The sequence below is a fragment of the Mytilus edulis genome, chromosome 6 (genome assembly GCF_963676685.1).
Source record: "Mytilus edulis chromosome 6, xbMytEdul2.2, whole genome shotgun sequence".
In the NCBI taxonomy this organism is placed as follows: Eukaryota; Metazoa; Mollusca; class Bivalvia; order Mytilida; family Mytilidae; genus Mytilus; species Mytilus edulis.
The window spans coordinates 51241313-51258646 of NC_092349.1; the positions used below are offsets into that span (position 1 = coordinate 51241313).

The window sequence follows — 17334 nt, forward strand, 5'->3', positions numbered from 1 at the left end:
TAATACCATAGGTACTCTGATGGATGTAACATAGGAGAGTGTAGTACACATAATACCATAGGTACTCTGATGGATGTAACATAGGAGAGTGTAATATACATAATACCATAGGTACTCTGATGGATGTAACATAGGAGGGTATACTACACATAATACCAAAGGTACTTTGATGGATTTAACATAGGAGGGTGTAATACACATAGGAGAGTGTAATACGCATAATACCATAGGTACTCTGATGGATGTAACATAGGAGAGTGTAGTACACATAATACCATAGGTACTCTGATGGATGTAACATAGGAGAGTGTAATATACATAATACCATAGGTACGCTGATGGATGTAACATAGGAGGGTATACTACACATAATACCAAAGGTACTTTGATGGATGTAACATAGGAGGGTGTAATACACATAATACCATATGTACTCTGATGGATGTAACATAGGAGGGTGTAATACACATAATACCATAGGTACTCTGATGGATGTAACATAGGAGAGTGTAATACACATAATACCATAGGTACTCTGATGGATGTAACATAGGAGGGTGTAATACACATAATACCAAAGGTTCTCTGATGGATGTAACATAGGAGGGTGCAATATACATAATACCATAGGTACTCTGATGGATGTAGATGTAACATAAGAGGGTGTAATACGCATAATACCATAAGAACTTTGATGGATATAACATAGGAGGGTGTAATACACATTATACCATAGGTACTCTGATGGATGTAACATAGGAGGGAATCTCAAAAGATTGACACAATGGAGAAGCCAGTTAAAAGTTACATGTATGACAAAGGTTGTGCTATCAGTGGTGTTGTTTCATTTATCAGCGCTAATCTGTATATGGCGTATCCAGAAATTTTCATAAGTGGGGGCCCACTGACTGACCTAAGAGGGGGCCCGCTCCAGTCACGCTTCAGTGATTCCCTATATAAGCAACCAATTTTTTTCCCAAAATGGGGGGGGGGGACGGGCCCCCTGCCCTCCCTAAATCCGCCTCTGAAATTGAATAATTTGTGTCCGATTCCGAAAACCCGAATATAAAGAAACGAAATGTTGAGTTATATCCAGGAAGAATAGTTTAAAAGGAAGGATGACAAGTTATAGAAATTAAGGTTGAGACAGAACAACAAAAATTACCATTATATTTATATATTTGAATAAAAAAAAAAATCAGTGTCGAAATTTTAGTGAGGCAATTTCCTCACTTGCCTCAAGGGTAGCTACGGCCTTGCGGTAATATAGTGCATTTGTTCTTTGTCACAAATTATTCCATATAGTGAATATAGTTTATTCATATTTTATTATGGGGCCGCATCGACTTGGGGCCGGATCGACGTGGGCCGGATCGACTTGGGCCGGATCGACTTATAATAACAATCTGTGAACTTTATATCGTGTGAGACAATAGTTTAGACAAAGGAACGTTTAGTGATATATTTGATTCTTTTTCCGAACACCACCACCAATCTTTTCATTTGGTAACCTTATACCTGTTTACGACAGGGTGCTCCGAAGTCAACGGAGGAATTTACCAGCACAACAACAACAACAATAATGGCTGTTGACAATTATCTCACTTATTTAAAGTTTATTTTAGATTTTAGCAAGTGTATATATATTCACGGAGTGTGTACATACTTAAAGACTTTTATCCATATTACCCTCAAAAGAGGGGTGTTCCTAACAGAGGAAGCTCATACGAAGAAAAGAAGGTAAATCAATAGAAAGTAGAATTGCGTATTTTTGGATTATTCTATTTTTAGAAAAACCAATACACAGAAAAGCACTATTTATAAATGTTGTTTCTTGGTACCTAAATAATAGGAAATTGGATCGGGAAAGAAACGTGAAATTATCGCAATTAGTGAAGAAATTGATCACTACTTCGAAGTTTTATAAATATCTACACAGCAGTGAACATTTTAAATTTACTAGTTAATAAATTTTATCAAGTTAAAACTGAAGAATATCCTCATCTCATGGGCTTTTCGTGCTAGCCTATTAATTTTTTGTGACATCACAATTTTAATTGAGAAAGCAAGCATAGTACATATTCATGCATATATAAAGTACGAAAACATTGATCTGATCATATGTGGGGAAGAATATTTAAAACTCTTTAAAACTACCTGTCAATTAACAACATTCAATCGTAAAAAAGAAACCCAGAATATATGCAGGCTTTAGAAAAAAGAAGACTATAGATGTAAGGGGACGGGTTGAAATAACATGTACATTATGTAGAAATGAGACAATTCTATATACAGGAGACCAGATGACCCAGAAATAATAACTATAGGTCACCCCGTAATTAAGCCTTTAACAATGAGCAAAGCCCATACCGCTTAGTCAGTTATAAAATATAAATGTACATGCAAATATTATTATAATATAGCCGTCTAGGGTTTTAAAACGCGTATCACATGTTTAGAATCAGATTGTTCAATTAAGAAATTATGCTTCTTTTAATAATTTAATTGAGTTGTAAAAGTGTTGACTGAAGCACAACTTGTACGAAGCGGCTCGTTCGAAAAATATGCACACGATCAACAATATAAAATCCCCCTTCCCTTTTACCACCAAAAAAAAAAAAAAAATACAAAAAGAGGCATTCATTTCTTATAATTATATTTCTATGCTAATAAAACAACACAAAAAGTTTGAACAAGTTTTTCTTTTATATACCAGTGCACTTTTTTTTGCAGCACGTGTCAACTCCAATTTAACATATAATTTTGATATTCCTTATGTATTTTTAATTTCAGACAAACTACTCGTAATTTCTTGAAAGTTTTTGATTACATTTAATTTTTTTCTACAAATATAACTTCCTTGCCAACAGAACTGCCGTTTTGTTTGTTTATTAACAAAGACTTCCGAAAAGAAATGTTATTCTTATCCTTAATATATACGCTTACTTTAACGACCTTATACTTGTTTAAATGCAAAATCAAGAGATGTTCCGGTGATTGCGACTTAAGTAGTAATTTAACAATATTTTTTTTTAAAAATTGTATAAGAAGGCACAAAATTTAAAGTAGGCACGTATACATTTTGGAGGCCGAGTTTACACATTTCCCGATTTTTTATTGAGTTTAAAGTAACATATTTATCTTAAATTGTTATAAAAAACATATTGTACGTCCAAACAATATTAATATAACATCAAGATTTTCGATAATAACCGATTTCTTAAATTCTTTGAAAATGCTGAATCATGCTTACTTTAGTAGCTGTTTTAACGCATCGGGACTTTGGTAGCAATTAGTTAGTATATATATATATATATATATATAAATGTCTAAGAATATAACTAAAACACACTTATTGATACATTAAAAAGTTCTATTAGATGTTAAATAGAAATACGCAATATTTCGCTAAACAAATTAGCTTCATCAGGCGTGTGCATCTCTCAAGGTGAAATCGGATGCATGACAGAAAAATATTTTTGTAGCTTAATCTATACAAGATTTGAGGGATGGGTGTAACATATTAATTCGGTCATAAAATATGTTTGTAGCTACAACTACATGAAGTTGGAATAAAAGTTTAACACATTTATAGATGTTCGATTAATTGTAAATAAAAGTTGGAATAAAAGTTTAACACATTTATAGATGTTCGATTAGTTGAAAATAAATTCAAAACATTTCAAACTATTCAAAATATGAGAAAAAAAATTCAAAACTTATCAAAATATGAGAAAATAAAAAAAAGTGAACATCTATAAATGTGTTAAACTTTTATTCCAACTTCATGTAGTTGTAGCTACAAACATATTTTATGACCGAATTAATATGTTACACCCATCCCTCAAATCTTGTATAGATTAAGCTACAAAAATATTTTTCTGTCATGCATCCGATTTCACCTTGAGAGATGCACACGCCTGATGAAGCTAATTTGTTTAGCGAAATATTGCGTATTTCTATTTAACATCTAATAGAACTTTTTAATGTATCAATTAGTGTGTTTTAGTTATATTCTTAGACATTTATATAATTTTAATTCAGTAACTGTATCAGTTTATTTTCACAAACTGATCCACGCTTAATTAGATTGAATGTTGATTGTTGCTATTTTTAGACATTATATATATATATATATATATATATATATATATAAATATATATATATATATCATACAAACAAGTCTAAACAAGTGACAAACCATACAATATACATGTCCACTGGATCTAAGAGTGATATAGATACAAGGTTAATGCAAATATTTATATAAGTCTGAAAATTACACCAAACAGTGTTAGAGTTAGATTTTCTACTGACAAATTTTTGTCCGTCCCTCAGCGGGATTCGAACTCACACCTTTGATACACTACAGCACCAATCGCTTAGCCTCATGTCCAGCGCTCTAGACCACTCGACCACATCCGCTATATAATATATATATATATATATATATATATATATATATATATATATATATACAAGTCTAAATTGAAAACTACGTACAAACCTATGATTGCGTTGGATAAAAACCGCAATTCTTATACGTGTGCATGTAAAACAAATTTCGTTGTAGAAGGGTCTAAAAACAGCACAAATATAAACGAGCGTTTTCCGTGTTATAGTAATTCAAAGACGTAATACCAATACTTTAAACTGTATTAGACTTGTTACGAAAAGGTATATTCACGACGCTAAGGATGACAAATTACACTTTAAATGTGGGGACTGTGTCAAAACATATAAGAGATTATCTGTGTATACCTGTGTATACATTGAATGTTATTTGAAAACTGCATTGATTTTTTTGGAGGCAATTTCGTATTGAACGCATATTCAATAACATTTGTACCTTAAGAAATATAAGAAATAGATATTAATAAATTCCATTATATTTTTTAAGAAACTCTAATGCAAACAAATGGGAGGGGGGAGTGTCATAAAAATGCAACGGAGACACGGGGTAAATACTTGTGTGAATTTTTCGGCGAGCCTTTGATAGACCATGCAAATAATCATAAGTATTATAATCTGCTTTATACCTTCTCGTGAATATATATATGTAACGGTCATTTTTATATGCATGACTGTGAAGTTATGAAAAACAAACAAAGAAATGTATGTCTTTTGATCCATATCTAAAGGGGTCTGTTTTAAAACACCTAAACACGATTGTTATACAATTTAAACTTGAAACATGTTGCATTCTAGTTTAAAAAATTTACTCCCTGTCGCATAGCTTCGAGGACATGTATATTTTCCTTTATTTCCTTCCAACTTTGTCTTAATTTAAACAGTTTCATCTCAATTTTTTTTTCTTTATAAGGGATTTGTGATTGATTGATTGTTGGTTGCTTAACGTCCAGTAGCAAATATGTAATGGATGATTAAAGGTTTGTGTAAAATATGACTCACTAATCACCGGTTGAACATCCCTGCCGCAGAGTTTCAAAAGCATTACATAATGACTTTGCATTTACACCTTAACACTACCTCATGCAGATATTTTGTATTTTATAAATTCCTGAAACGTTTTGTGGAAATTCGCCAATCGTTTCATTAGAAAATGACAATAGGAAAATTAACACCGATAACCGATGGGTCTTTCCTCTATCTAAGATAACAATGCTAGGTTTTTCCTAACAAAATTATTATGGCGTTTTTATAGATTTGTACATATTGCTACTCTACGGAGGTACCAGGTTTTTTTTCAGGGAGAGGGAGGGGGCTAAGAATAAATTTGAAAAAGGCATCAACTAAGAGCTAAACCACGAGCAGATAGAAGAAAATTTAAAAATAAAATAAAATTGCGTATATCAGAGTGTCGGGTATATGTCGAAGACGCTATAAGGCGCTTACAAACTTTCAGAGTCATTGGAAGCTTATGGAGACACCCGAGAGACAGTGGAGTGTCCGACAGATTGAACTTTTTCAGGAACTGTAATACAACAATGAAAACTAATGTCTAACTGGCTTGCTATGTATATATTATCAATCTAGAATCGAATGAACTTGTATAACTCTCAGCCCCTTTTTCTAGCACACCCACTCCTGCACGCGTACAACTTTCATGCCTTATGATAGCCAGCAATGATATCACAAAAGCAATTGTCATAATATGAGAATGCTACTTAATGATGTTCTATATATATATGATTTGAATTAATCAAGACGCACATGATTTAAATTTTATTTATGAATGTTTTGACACCGTCCCCAAATTTAAAAAGTGTAATTTGTCAACCTCAGCGACGAGAATATACCTTTTCGTAACATGTCTATTAGCAAGGTCCGGACAGTACCAGACCTAAAACCTAAACTGACTACAAAATAACATACAATAGTATATAAAAAAACAGTTACTATATAAAAGGATTAGTGTCCAACGGATTAACTTGTCATGGTCAGAGTGATTTCCATCACGACAAACTTATATTTAACAATATAATTAATTAGACACAAAGAAATGTAAAAGGTTAGATAGACGGATTAACAAATTGTCACTTTAGCACTTAAAATATATTGTCTGATCTTAATTTATTTCTAATCGCAAATAGTCCAAATCTGCCTGGTTATATTCGCCACTACTCTACCTAAACTCGGTCTCCGAGTTTGCCGAATTGCAACAATTTGACTCGGTTATCTTCGTGGGTAACCTCCTCGTCGTTGTTGTTGATGCGAGTTGTTGGGATAGTTTGTACGCCAATTTTCAAGTTGAGACTCGGCGATTGAAAGTTCAGAAAGCAACTCATGATATTCACGTAAATGGTCAATTTTCTGTATTTTTAGTTTTTGAATTTCGTCCTTGAGATTTTAATTTACATGGCAGTCTTGCATCTCTTTACTTTTTAAATCCATAGTTAAAAGGTATCAGGTGTTCGTTAAACTTAGGTTTTCCTCTTTCAACCGCACTATTTCTTTTTCAAAATGTACAGTTCTGCTTGTATGTTCGGCTAACTCACGTTCGATCTTCTGAATTATCCGGTCATGTTGTAAACGTTCTGAATTTAAATTGTCCAAACTGTTCTTTAAAATAACATTTTCTTTTTTTACGGTATCCAATTTTGAATTTTCACCTTTGAGTACAGCTATTTCTTTCAACGAGTTATTGTGAGAAACTTTTAACTTCTTTAGGTGCTGCTTTGCGGATTCGTCCTGTATGGAGCACGTAAAAACGGAGAATTCCTTGTTCTCGAGTCCTTGAAACAGAAATTTAGACATTTGTTTCTTCTCAATAAATGTTCTCATGCGGTTGCTGTCTCTTTGCATTTTAGATTTTGACTTCTTCTTTGGTTTTGGGTTTTCACATGACTTAGCGTGAAAACTACACATACATGTACGGGCAAAATATCCATGATCTCTGCACTTGTAACAATAAGCGTTAGCTGCATAACATCGATGGTAGGTGAAAACGTTCAATGGCTTATCGCAATATTTGCACAGAAAGTCCAAACAGGTATCTTCTTTTGTTATCGGAAACGAATGTCCATTTCTGCAAGGCTGGTAAATCCAGGTTCCTTCCATTCTGTTGCTTCTGGAGGTATGCATATACTAGTTTGGGGGAACTACATGTAGCTCAAGATCGTGCTCGGGTCCTCCACCAATATATAATGGGCGTTTTCCGTGTTATAGTAATTCAAAGACGGAATACTAATACTTTAAACTTTATTAGCAAGGTCCGGACAGTACCAGACCTAAAACCTAAACTGACTACAAAATAACATACAATAGTATATCTAAAAACAGTTGCTATATAAAAGGATTAGTGTCCAACGGATTAACTTGTCATGGTCAGAGTGATTTGCATCACGACAAACTTATATTTAACAATAGAATTAATTAGACACAAAGAAATGTAAAAGGTTAGATAGACGGATTAACAAATTGTCACTTTAGCACTTAAAATATATTGTCTGATCTTAATTTATTTCTAATCGCAAATAGTCCAAATCTGCCTGGTTATACAAACAACATTTTCCAAAAGACCAAAAAAGTGAAAAAGTATATTTAAACAAAACGCATTTGACTAACAGGTCGAACAGCTGATGCTCTTTAACCCTGCTGACTGCCATTGGCGATTGCCAAATAAAATTGATCACAAGATGTAACAAAATGGATCTTAATATAAATTAAATACTAAACAGAAAAAAATTAACTTGTGGCCACGATGTTATGCCACAAACATACGGTGTCAATATTTTTTTAGTACATCAGATCCGGATTTCGACAATAAATGTCTCTTCAGTGATGTTAGGGATCGAAACGGTATTTAGACGGCCATATAAAAGTACCCTCATTTTTAGAAAAAGTACCCTCATTTTTAGATAGACTCTTGAATTTTAAGAGTCAATGTAAGATGAACAGATCATATAAACCGGAGGGAAAATATGATACAAGCCCAAACGAAAAAATATAAACGAGTCTAAATTGAAAATTACGTTCAAACTTATGATTGCGTTGGATATATATATATATATATATATATATGAATAGTTGACCATCACATGCAAAGAAACAAGTGCCTGAAGTCTATAAGCATCCTACATGTATGTTACCTTTTTAAAGGTTATGTTTTGAATAGTTTATGTGTAAAAATAAAGTGTAATTTAAAAAATGTGACCTGGTTTTGTTGTTACTCCCCATTTGTGGGCATTATGTTTTCTGGTCTATGCGTCCGTTTGACCATGCATATGTTTATCTGTTCGTCCGATCTTCATTGTGTCTCGCTTCAGGTTTAAATTTCCGTCAAGGTAGTTTAACTGACATCAGACTCAGACTTCTTTTGAACTAAGTTTTACTGTGCTTTTTGTTTTGTGTTTTTTTTTCTCTTTTGGATAGAGGTAAAGAGAGAGAGGGGTTGAGACCTCAAAACAACATGTTTAAGCCCACCGATTTTTGCGCCTGTCCCAATTTAGGATTCTCTGGCCTTTGTTAGTCTTGTGATTTGGGCATCTATGTACATGTACTAAATACACATTCTTGTTTTCAACTATTTTGACGTATATATAATGAATATTGTCATGATAATCAAAGACCAAGTCATACGATACTAAGATTAGTGAAGGCTAAAGATAAACTAGTCACAGTGACAAGAACTACACTAAAACAAATAATATATATAATAAATGTAGAAAAATTTTGAGAATACAAATTTATTTGAGATAGTAGTATGTACCAGTTTTGTAATGCTATAAAATGATATGGTTATAAATCTGGACGTCTGAAATAGTTAATAAAAATAAGATGAATTTCGAAAGTCAACCCTAACGATCCTCTACATATGTCTAGAGGGGGTGGATGGGGATGTACTTCAAACTTATTTGATAGGGGTGCCGCTGTTTTGTTACCTCACCCTGTTTTCATTTTAAAAATATATACCTTTTCATATATTGCGTAGAAAAAAAGTTGCCTTTTTCCAATATTGATTTGGTTTCATGTGGTTTTATGTAAAAGAGGAATACTTAAGTGTCAAAAGAGAAAAAAAAATGGTTGATAAAGACACAGCGGGAACACCAACCAAGTTGACAGTCAAAGAAGTAATGGGAACTTTATTGTCCTTTAATATCATATATATTTTATAGTTTTCTTAACTTTTCACTTATTTTAAGCTTAAAAAGGTGAACTATTCCAGAGGCACGTTCTATCACCTCGTCAATAGAATTCCCCCCCCCTTTTTCGACCCCAACCCCTACATTGTTGTACCAGAACCATAACTACTGTAATGGAAATACACCGACATTTAAACACACACTTTAATACATGTGCCTGTATCTATTTAATCTAATTAATATTAAGATTTCTTAGCGTTAAATACAGGAAATATGTGTTCTTGTCTTTATATTATTCTGCTTGTTGCTGATTAGTGAGACCCCATCCAGCGCTAGATGCACATTCTGTATATATTAGCAATACCCGGTGTTTTTTGTTTGTTTTTTGATGTTTCAATATTGCTTTTCCCCCTTGTCATTTACTTTGGAGTTTGATACTCTTACAATTTGCATCTTAAATTGCCTTTCTGTTGCAACATATTTAAAATTAAATCTTGTAAAATAAAAAAAAAAAAAATTGAGGTTTCCATGAGCACAGTCATATGTGTTGCTAGGGAGAAACAACAGCGAAAAAATGTGCATTTGATTATGTCATATTTAAATAGGGTACAAGTGTAAATAAGCTCATCATAGATACCAGGACTAAATTTAGTATTATATACGCCAGACGCGCGTTTCGTCTACAAAAGACTCATCAGTGACGCTCGATTCCAAAAAAGTTAAAAAGGCCAAATAGCGTACGAAGTTGAAGATCATTGAGGACCAAAATTCCTAAAAGTTTTGCCAAATCCAGCTAAGGTAATCTGTGCCTGAGGTAGAAAAGCCTTAGTATTTTTAAAAAATTCACAAATTTGTAAACAGTAAATTTATAAATATAACCATATCAATTACAATTCATGTCAGCACAAAAAATGCTGCCTACTGGGCTTGCGATACCCTCGGGGAAATAAATCTCAACCAGCAGTGGCATCGACCAAGTGGTTGTAAATAAACTCATCATAGATACCTGGACTAAATTTAGTATATACGAAAGTTCACTACATGCTAAACATGTTTAATTTCAAATATAGATATATTAAAGCTGTATGATAATCATATTTGATGAGTTAAACTCCGTCAGTATATTGGAAACCAATATAATGACGGAGTCAAATTTTGATAGAGACCATTGCATACATGTAGTATATGTATGCAAATTTAAAGAAAAATTCAATGATGAAAAAAAAATGTTATACCTGTAGGGTTCCACCTTAAATAAACAAAAATACAGTCTCGTCCCCTATGGTGTCACAACTCTTGTGTAAATTGCAAAATGCAAAATGTTTCTATCCAACTTTATTTTATTCTTAAGTGGCATTTATGTTTACCAACTACCTCAACCTCAAGTATCAATTAAACTAATCATTGATACCAGGACTAAATTTTGTATATACGCCAGACGCACGTTTCGTCTACAAAAGACTCATCGGTGACACTCGAATCCAAAAAAGTTAAAACGGTAAAGTAAAGTACGAAGTTGAAGAGCATTGAGGACCAAAATTCCTAAAAGTTTTGACAAATATTTAACATTGCCATAAAAGCGGGAGGTTTGGCTAGCCATAAAACCAGGTGCAATGATGTGTTTCCCTCAGTTTTAGTTTGTAACCCGGATTTGTTTTTTTCTCAATCGATTTATGAATTTCTAACAGCGGTAGACTAATGTTGCTAAATTATAAAAAAAACTACATGTATTTGAAGGTAGAAAAACAAAATGGCACAAACACACTCTGTAGGCAAATGTTGTGAATGTGACTTTGTCTTCATGTCCGTAATGTCGCAAAACACTGTTAGCGTTGTTTCCCGTATTTTTGACGTTGTGTGATAGTGACGTGGAGGGGGAGATGGTTGCCGGATGAACAAGATGGCTGAATGTTTGTACTGTTGGAGTGTATGCTGTGTGTTTTGTATTTTATGTAACGTCTGTATATACATATAGTGTGAATAAATCGTGACTGTTATTTTCTACAAAGATGGTGTTAAGTTATAAATTTATGAACGCTCAGAATTCTACGTTTACAACATTGGTGGCAGCGAACAGAAACGGATCTACGCAAACAGATGATTTATATTTTTATACAGACGGAATGCTTTTAAAGAGGGGAGGAAATATGAAATTAAACAATGAAGGTACCGTAAACAAGTTTATTCGACAATACGATTGTGACCAAATGTATGCATTACAACAGAAGGACGGTACGGCACTGGAATACGAAGATTCATCATTTTAAAAGTGATATTGGAATTAAAACAGATTCGACCACATAATTCACAGAGAAGTATTTAATCGGCAAAAGTGGACGGAAATTAATTAAACATTTTTGTTCGGTGTTAGCATCAAGGATAAAATGATAATCTAAGGTGCAAATTTGAAAGAAATCAACATTGTCACGTGTATCTATAAATAATTGTTGTTTTATGTATGTCTATAACTTATATTTGTCAGCATTTTGATATATTAACCATGAGCTGGTGTGACTTACCAGAGTTTGACGGTACTGAACCTTTTGAAGGTTTCTGGATGAAATTTTCTATCTTTGCTGAACGTTTTAATTGGTCATCTAGTGATATGGCTTTTTATTTGGTTACTTCACTGAGAGGTAAAGCTTTAGAATATGTGTCGTATTTACCAAACAGAGATCTTTATAATGTATCTGTCTTGTATTCTGCATTGAAAAGTCGATTTGGTGATATTGAGACTGCTCAGATTTGTAGAATGAAATTGAAAAATATAACTATGCTTACAAGTGAAAGCGTTCAAGAGTACGTATGTAGAACTGAGATAAATGTTCGGAAATCGTTCCCTGGTGTGAACGAATATTTATTAGTGAAGCTGATTACTGAGTATGCTATATATGGATATCCTGATGGGAACATTGGATATAGAGTTCTGACTAAAGAACCGTCAACAGTTAGTGAACTGATCAAAGAAATATTGTGGCAGGAACATTGTAGACAATCTTTAAAGTCCGTAGAAAAGTCGCGTTGCACTGAAGACAGTAACTTTGAGAAACATTTTGAAATAGGCAATAAGCGTAATATGAATTTCACAGAGCATGATATTCGGAGGAATAAAGTTTCTGAAAATACTGACGTTGATATGCAAAGCGACATTAGTTTATATAATAGTAACCAGAAATTGGGAAAAGAGAATTATACTGTTGGTAAATTAAATGTACGTAATAATTTCGTTTATCCGATCGAACAGTCTGTTTATTACATCGCTGAGTCATATGAATTGAAACATGAGGAATTTTGTGACGTTATTGAGGCAACTGAATTTGAAGTTGCGAAAGTTTTGGACGAAGAGATAGCTATCTTGGAACTTCCGCGCGTTGAAAAGCAGACAGTGGTTACTGGTGGAACAGAGGTTGTTATCGTTAGAAAGGTTGAATTGAAATATGAGGAGCTTAATGAAATTGTTGCGGCAACTGAGATTGCAGTTGCAAAAGTTTCTAATCTAATGACAACTAACTTTGGAAGTCCAAACGTTGAACAACAGACGATACCCTCTGGTGAGGTAGAGATAGTTAGCGTCCGAAAATGGACAGCCATTGATCAAAGTGACGTACATTTTGATATTTCTAAACATGATGATGAAAAAAATTATGACAAACCTAGAGTTTCAACATATACTGGATTATCGAGACCAGTATATGGAAAGGACTTCACATATAAAGAACTTGTACGTGGAAATGGGTTCACCCAATTTCGAGATAGTAACATCTATGAAAACAGTTATACACGTGATGTTTGCTCCTGTGGATCGTCAATGTTACCTGAGATGAACTGGAAAACACGAACGCGCAATTTGTCTTGATTATCTTTTATTTCGAGGACGAAATATTCTTGAAAAGAGGGAGTAGTGTTGTGAATGTGACTTTGTCTTCATGTCCGTAATGTCGCAAAACACTGTTAGCGTTGTTTCCCGTATTTTTGACGTTGTGTGATAGTGACGTGGAGGGGGAGATGGTTGCCGGATGAACAAGATGGCTGAATGTTTGTACTGTTGGAGTGTATGCTGTGTGTTTTGTATTTTATGTAACGTCTGTATATACATATAGTGTGAATAAATCGTGACTGTTATTTTCTACAAAGATGGTGTTAAGTTATAAATTTATGAACGCTCGGAATTCTACGTTTACAACAGCAAAGTACACAGGCACAAATCAGAAACAATAATAAAAATATGACAATAGCACAATGAAACAATGACAGGATGAATAGATATCGAGCGATATCCAAATTATATAACTAAAACATGACAAAACAGTAAAAGTTAAAAATACACATAGACAAATAAATTTATTTTATTCTTAAGTGGCATTTAAGTTTACCAACTACCTCAACCTCAAGTATCAATTAAACTAATCATTGATTCCAGGACTAAATTTTGTATATACGCCAGATGCACGTTTCGTCTACAAAAGACTCATCGGTGACACTCGAATCCAAAAAAGTTAAAAAGGTCAAATAAAGTACGAAGTTGAAGAGCATTGAGGACCAAAATTCCTAAAAGTTTTGACAAATATTTAACATTGCCATAAAAGCGGGAGGTTTGGCTAGCCATAAAACCAGGTGCAACACCATTTTTTTTCTTAAAATGTCCTGTACCAAGTCAGGAAAATGGCCATTGATATATTATAGTTCGTTTCTGTGTGTGTTACATTCTAGTGTTGTGTTTCTGTTGTGTCGTAGTTCTCCTCTTATATTTGATGTGTTTCCCTCAGTTTTAGTTTGTAACCCGGATTTGTTTTTTTCTCAATCGATTTATGAATTTCTAACAGCGGTATACTAATGTTGCTAAATTATAACAAAAAACAAAACTACATGTATTTGAAGGTAGTAAAAACAAAATGGCACAAACACACTCTGTAGGCAAAGTATACAAGCACAAATCAGAAACAATAATAAAAAAATGACAATAGCACAATGAAACAATGACAGGATGAATAGATATCGAGCGATATCCAAATTATATAACTAAAACATGACAAAACAGTAAAAGTTAAAAAATACACATAGACAAATAAATTTATTTTATTCTTAAGTGGCATTTAAGTTTACCAACTACCTCAACCTCAAGTATCATTTAAACTAATCATTGATACCAGGACTAAATTTTGTATATACGCCAGACGCACGTTTCGTCTACAAAAGACTCATCGGTGACACTCGAATCCAAAAAAGTTAAAAAGGTCAAATAAAGTACGAAGTTGAAGAGCATTGAGGACCAAAATTCCTAAAAGTTTTGACAAATATTTAACATTGCCATAAAAGCGGGAGGTTTGGCTAGCCATTAAACCAGGTGCAACACCATTTTTTTTCTTAAAATGTCCTGTACCAAGTCAGGAAAATGGCCATTGTTATATTATAGTTCGTTTCTGTGTGTGTTACATTCTAGTGTTGTGTTTCTGTTGTGTCGTAGTTCTCCTCTTATATTTGATGTGTTTCCCTCAGTTTTAGTTTGTAACCCGGATTTGTTTTTTTCTCAATCGATTTATGAATTTCTAACAGCGGTATACTAATGTTGCTAAATTATAACAAAAAACAAAACTACATGTATTTGAAGGTAGTAAAAACAAAATGGCACAAACACACTCTGTAGGCAAAGTATACAAGCACAAATCAGAAACAATAATAAAAAAATGACAATAGCACAATGAAACAATGACAGGATGAATAGATATCGAGCGATATCCAAATTATATAACTAAAACATGACAAAACAGTAAAAGTTAAAAAATACACATAGACAAATAAATTTATTTTATTCTTAAGTCGCATTTAAGTTTACCAACTACCTCAACCTCAAGTATCAATTAAACTAATCATTGATACCAGGACTAAATTTTGTATATACGCCAGACGCACGTTTCGTCTACAAAAGACTCATCGGTGACACTCGAATCCAAAAAAGTTAAAAAGGTCAAATAAAGTACGAAGTTGAAGAGCATTGAGGACCAAAATTCCTAAACGTTTTGACAAATATTTAACATTGCCATAAAAGCGGGAGGTTTGGCTAGCCATAAAACCAGGTGCAACGTTAACACCATTTTTTTTCTTAAAATGTCCTGTACCAAGTCAGGAAAATGGCCATTGTTATATTATAGTTCGTTTCTGTGTGTGTTACATTCTAGTGTTGTGTTTCTGTTGTGTCGTAGTTCTCCTCTTATATTTGATGTGTTTCCCTCAGTTTTAGTTTGTAACCCGGATTTGTTTTTTTCTCAATCGATTTATGAATTTCTAATAGCGGTATACTAATGTTGCTAAATTATAACAAAAAAAACTACATGTATTTGAAGGTAGAAAAACAAAATGGCACAAACACACTCTTTTAGGCAAAGTACACAAGCACAAATTAGAAACAATAATAAAAAAATGACAATAGCAAAATGAAACAATGACAGGATGAATAGATATCGAGCGATATCCAAATTATATATTAACTAAAACATGACAAAACAGTAAAAGTTAAAAATACACATAGACAAATAAATTTAAAAAGAAAACTACAACAAATAATTAGAATAATAAACAACGTCACTACCAAGATTAAATACATCAATGGATATAAGAAGATGTGTTATGAGTTCCAATGAGTTCTAAGGAGACAACTCTAAATCCTAGTCACATTTTTTTTTTAAAGAAATCCATTATAGGTCAAAGTACGGTCTTAAAAACGGAGCCGTGACTCACGGCGAACAGGAAGTTATAAAAGGCCCCAAAAATTGCTAGTGTAAAACCATTCAAACATGAAAACAAACGGTATAATTTTTATTAAAAAAAAACGAGAAACAAGAAATACTTATGAACCATATCAATAAACGAAAACCACTGAACACCAGGTCGATGACTTATGACAGAAAACATTTGTATTATTGTGATAGTTGATACGGAATACTTATCAGCATAGTCCTGGAATTTTCCGATGAATATATTTAGAAAAGGGACGAGATGCTCTTTATCATAACCCTTGTTTATCAACTTTTTATTAAAAAGTATTTCAAATATCCAAAATTTTGTAAACAGTTAATTTATAAATATAACCATATCAATGATAATCCACGTCAGCACAAAAAGTGCTGACAACTGGGCTGGTGATACCCTCGGGAAAATAAATCTCAACCAGCCGATTTGTCATCAAACACGGCGTTTTTTTCATTTTTTTTCAGAAGAATCAACAGTTGAACTTGTTGTGATTCCGAGTATAACTAAAGACCAATATATACCTTGGATGGTCGTTCCTGCAGTCCGGAACGCCCGATTGCTCTTCTAGTGAATTTAGCGTCTGTAGCCATTAATAGTTTCAACCGGAAGAGGATGGTGTCTGGGTAGTGCTTCGGACATCTCTAGATGGTCTGTCTGATGACCTAAAACTAACCCTCCGGATACTACACTCCCCCCAGTTTTATTAATAAGGCCCCCTCTACTGAGGGGGGTCCTGTGATTGTCGCCAAAAATCAATAAAATACGGAAATAATGCCAAATTTAGAGAAAATATGCATCAATTTAAAAAAGTATATACCCTATCCCTCTAACAATTTTTAGAAAGTGTAAAACCTATCCCCCAAAAACGGACCCTTTGTATCCTTGCATGGGTCTACTGGTTAACTAAAAGATACTACAATGGGTTCCCAACAAATTGGGAACCCAGACAACTGTGAATTGTTCTTGTCTGGATCGTATGCCAACTCTTCCCCGTCTTTATACAAACTAGAACCGGTCCATTTAGTGGTTACATGTCCACTA

The 17334-nt window shown here is 33.3% G+C and overlaps 1 protein-coding gene across 1 annotated transcript; it reads left to right on the top strand.

Moving 5' to 3' along the window:
• Nucleotides 1–11382: 11382 nt before the first annotated feature.
• LOC139529125 (uncharacterized) lies at nt 11383–13679 on the top strand. The gene is made up of 2 exons (XM_071325447.1): nt 11383–11712; nt 11772–13679. Exon 2 carries the CDS (start codon nt 12005–12007, stop codon nt 13400–13402), a length of 1398 nt encoding a protein of 465 aa, XP_071181548.1. The 5' UTR covers nt 11383–11712; nt 11772–12004; the 3' UTR covers nt 13403–13679.
• The last annotated feature ends 3655 nt before the right edge of the window (nt 13680–17334 follow it).

Excerpts from the sequence above, each read along its gene's own strand:
- LOC139529125 (XM_071325447.1), top strand. The coding sequence starts at position 12,005 with ATGTCTATAACTTATATTTGTCAGCATTTTGATATATTAACCATGAGC.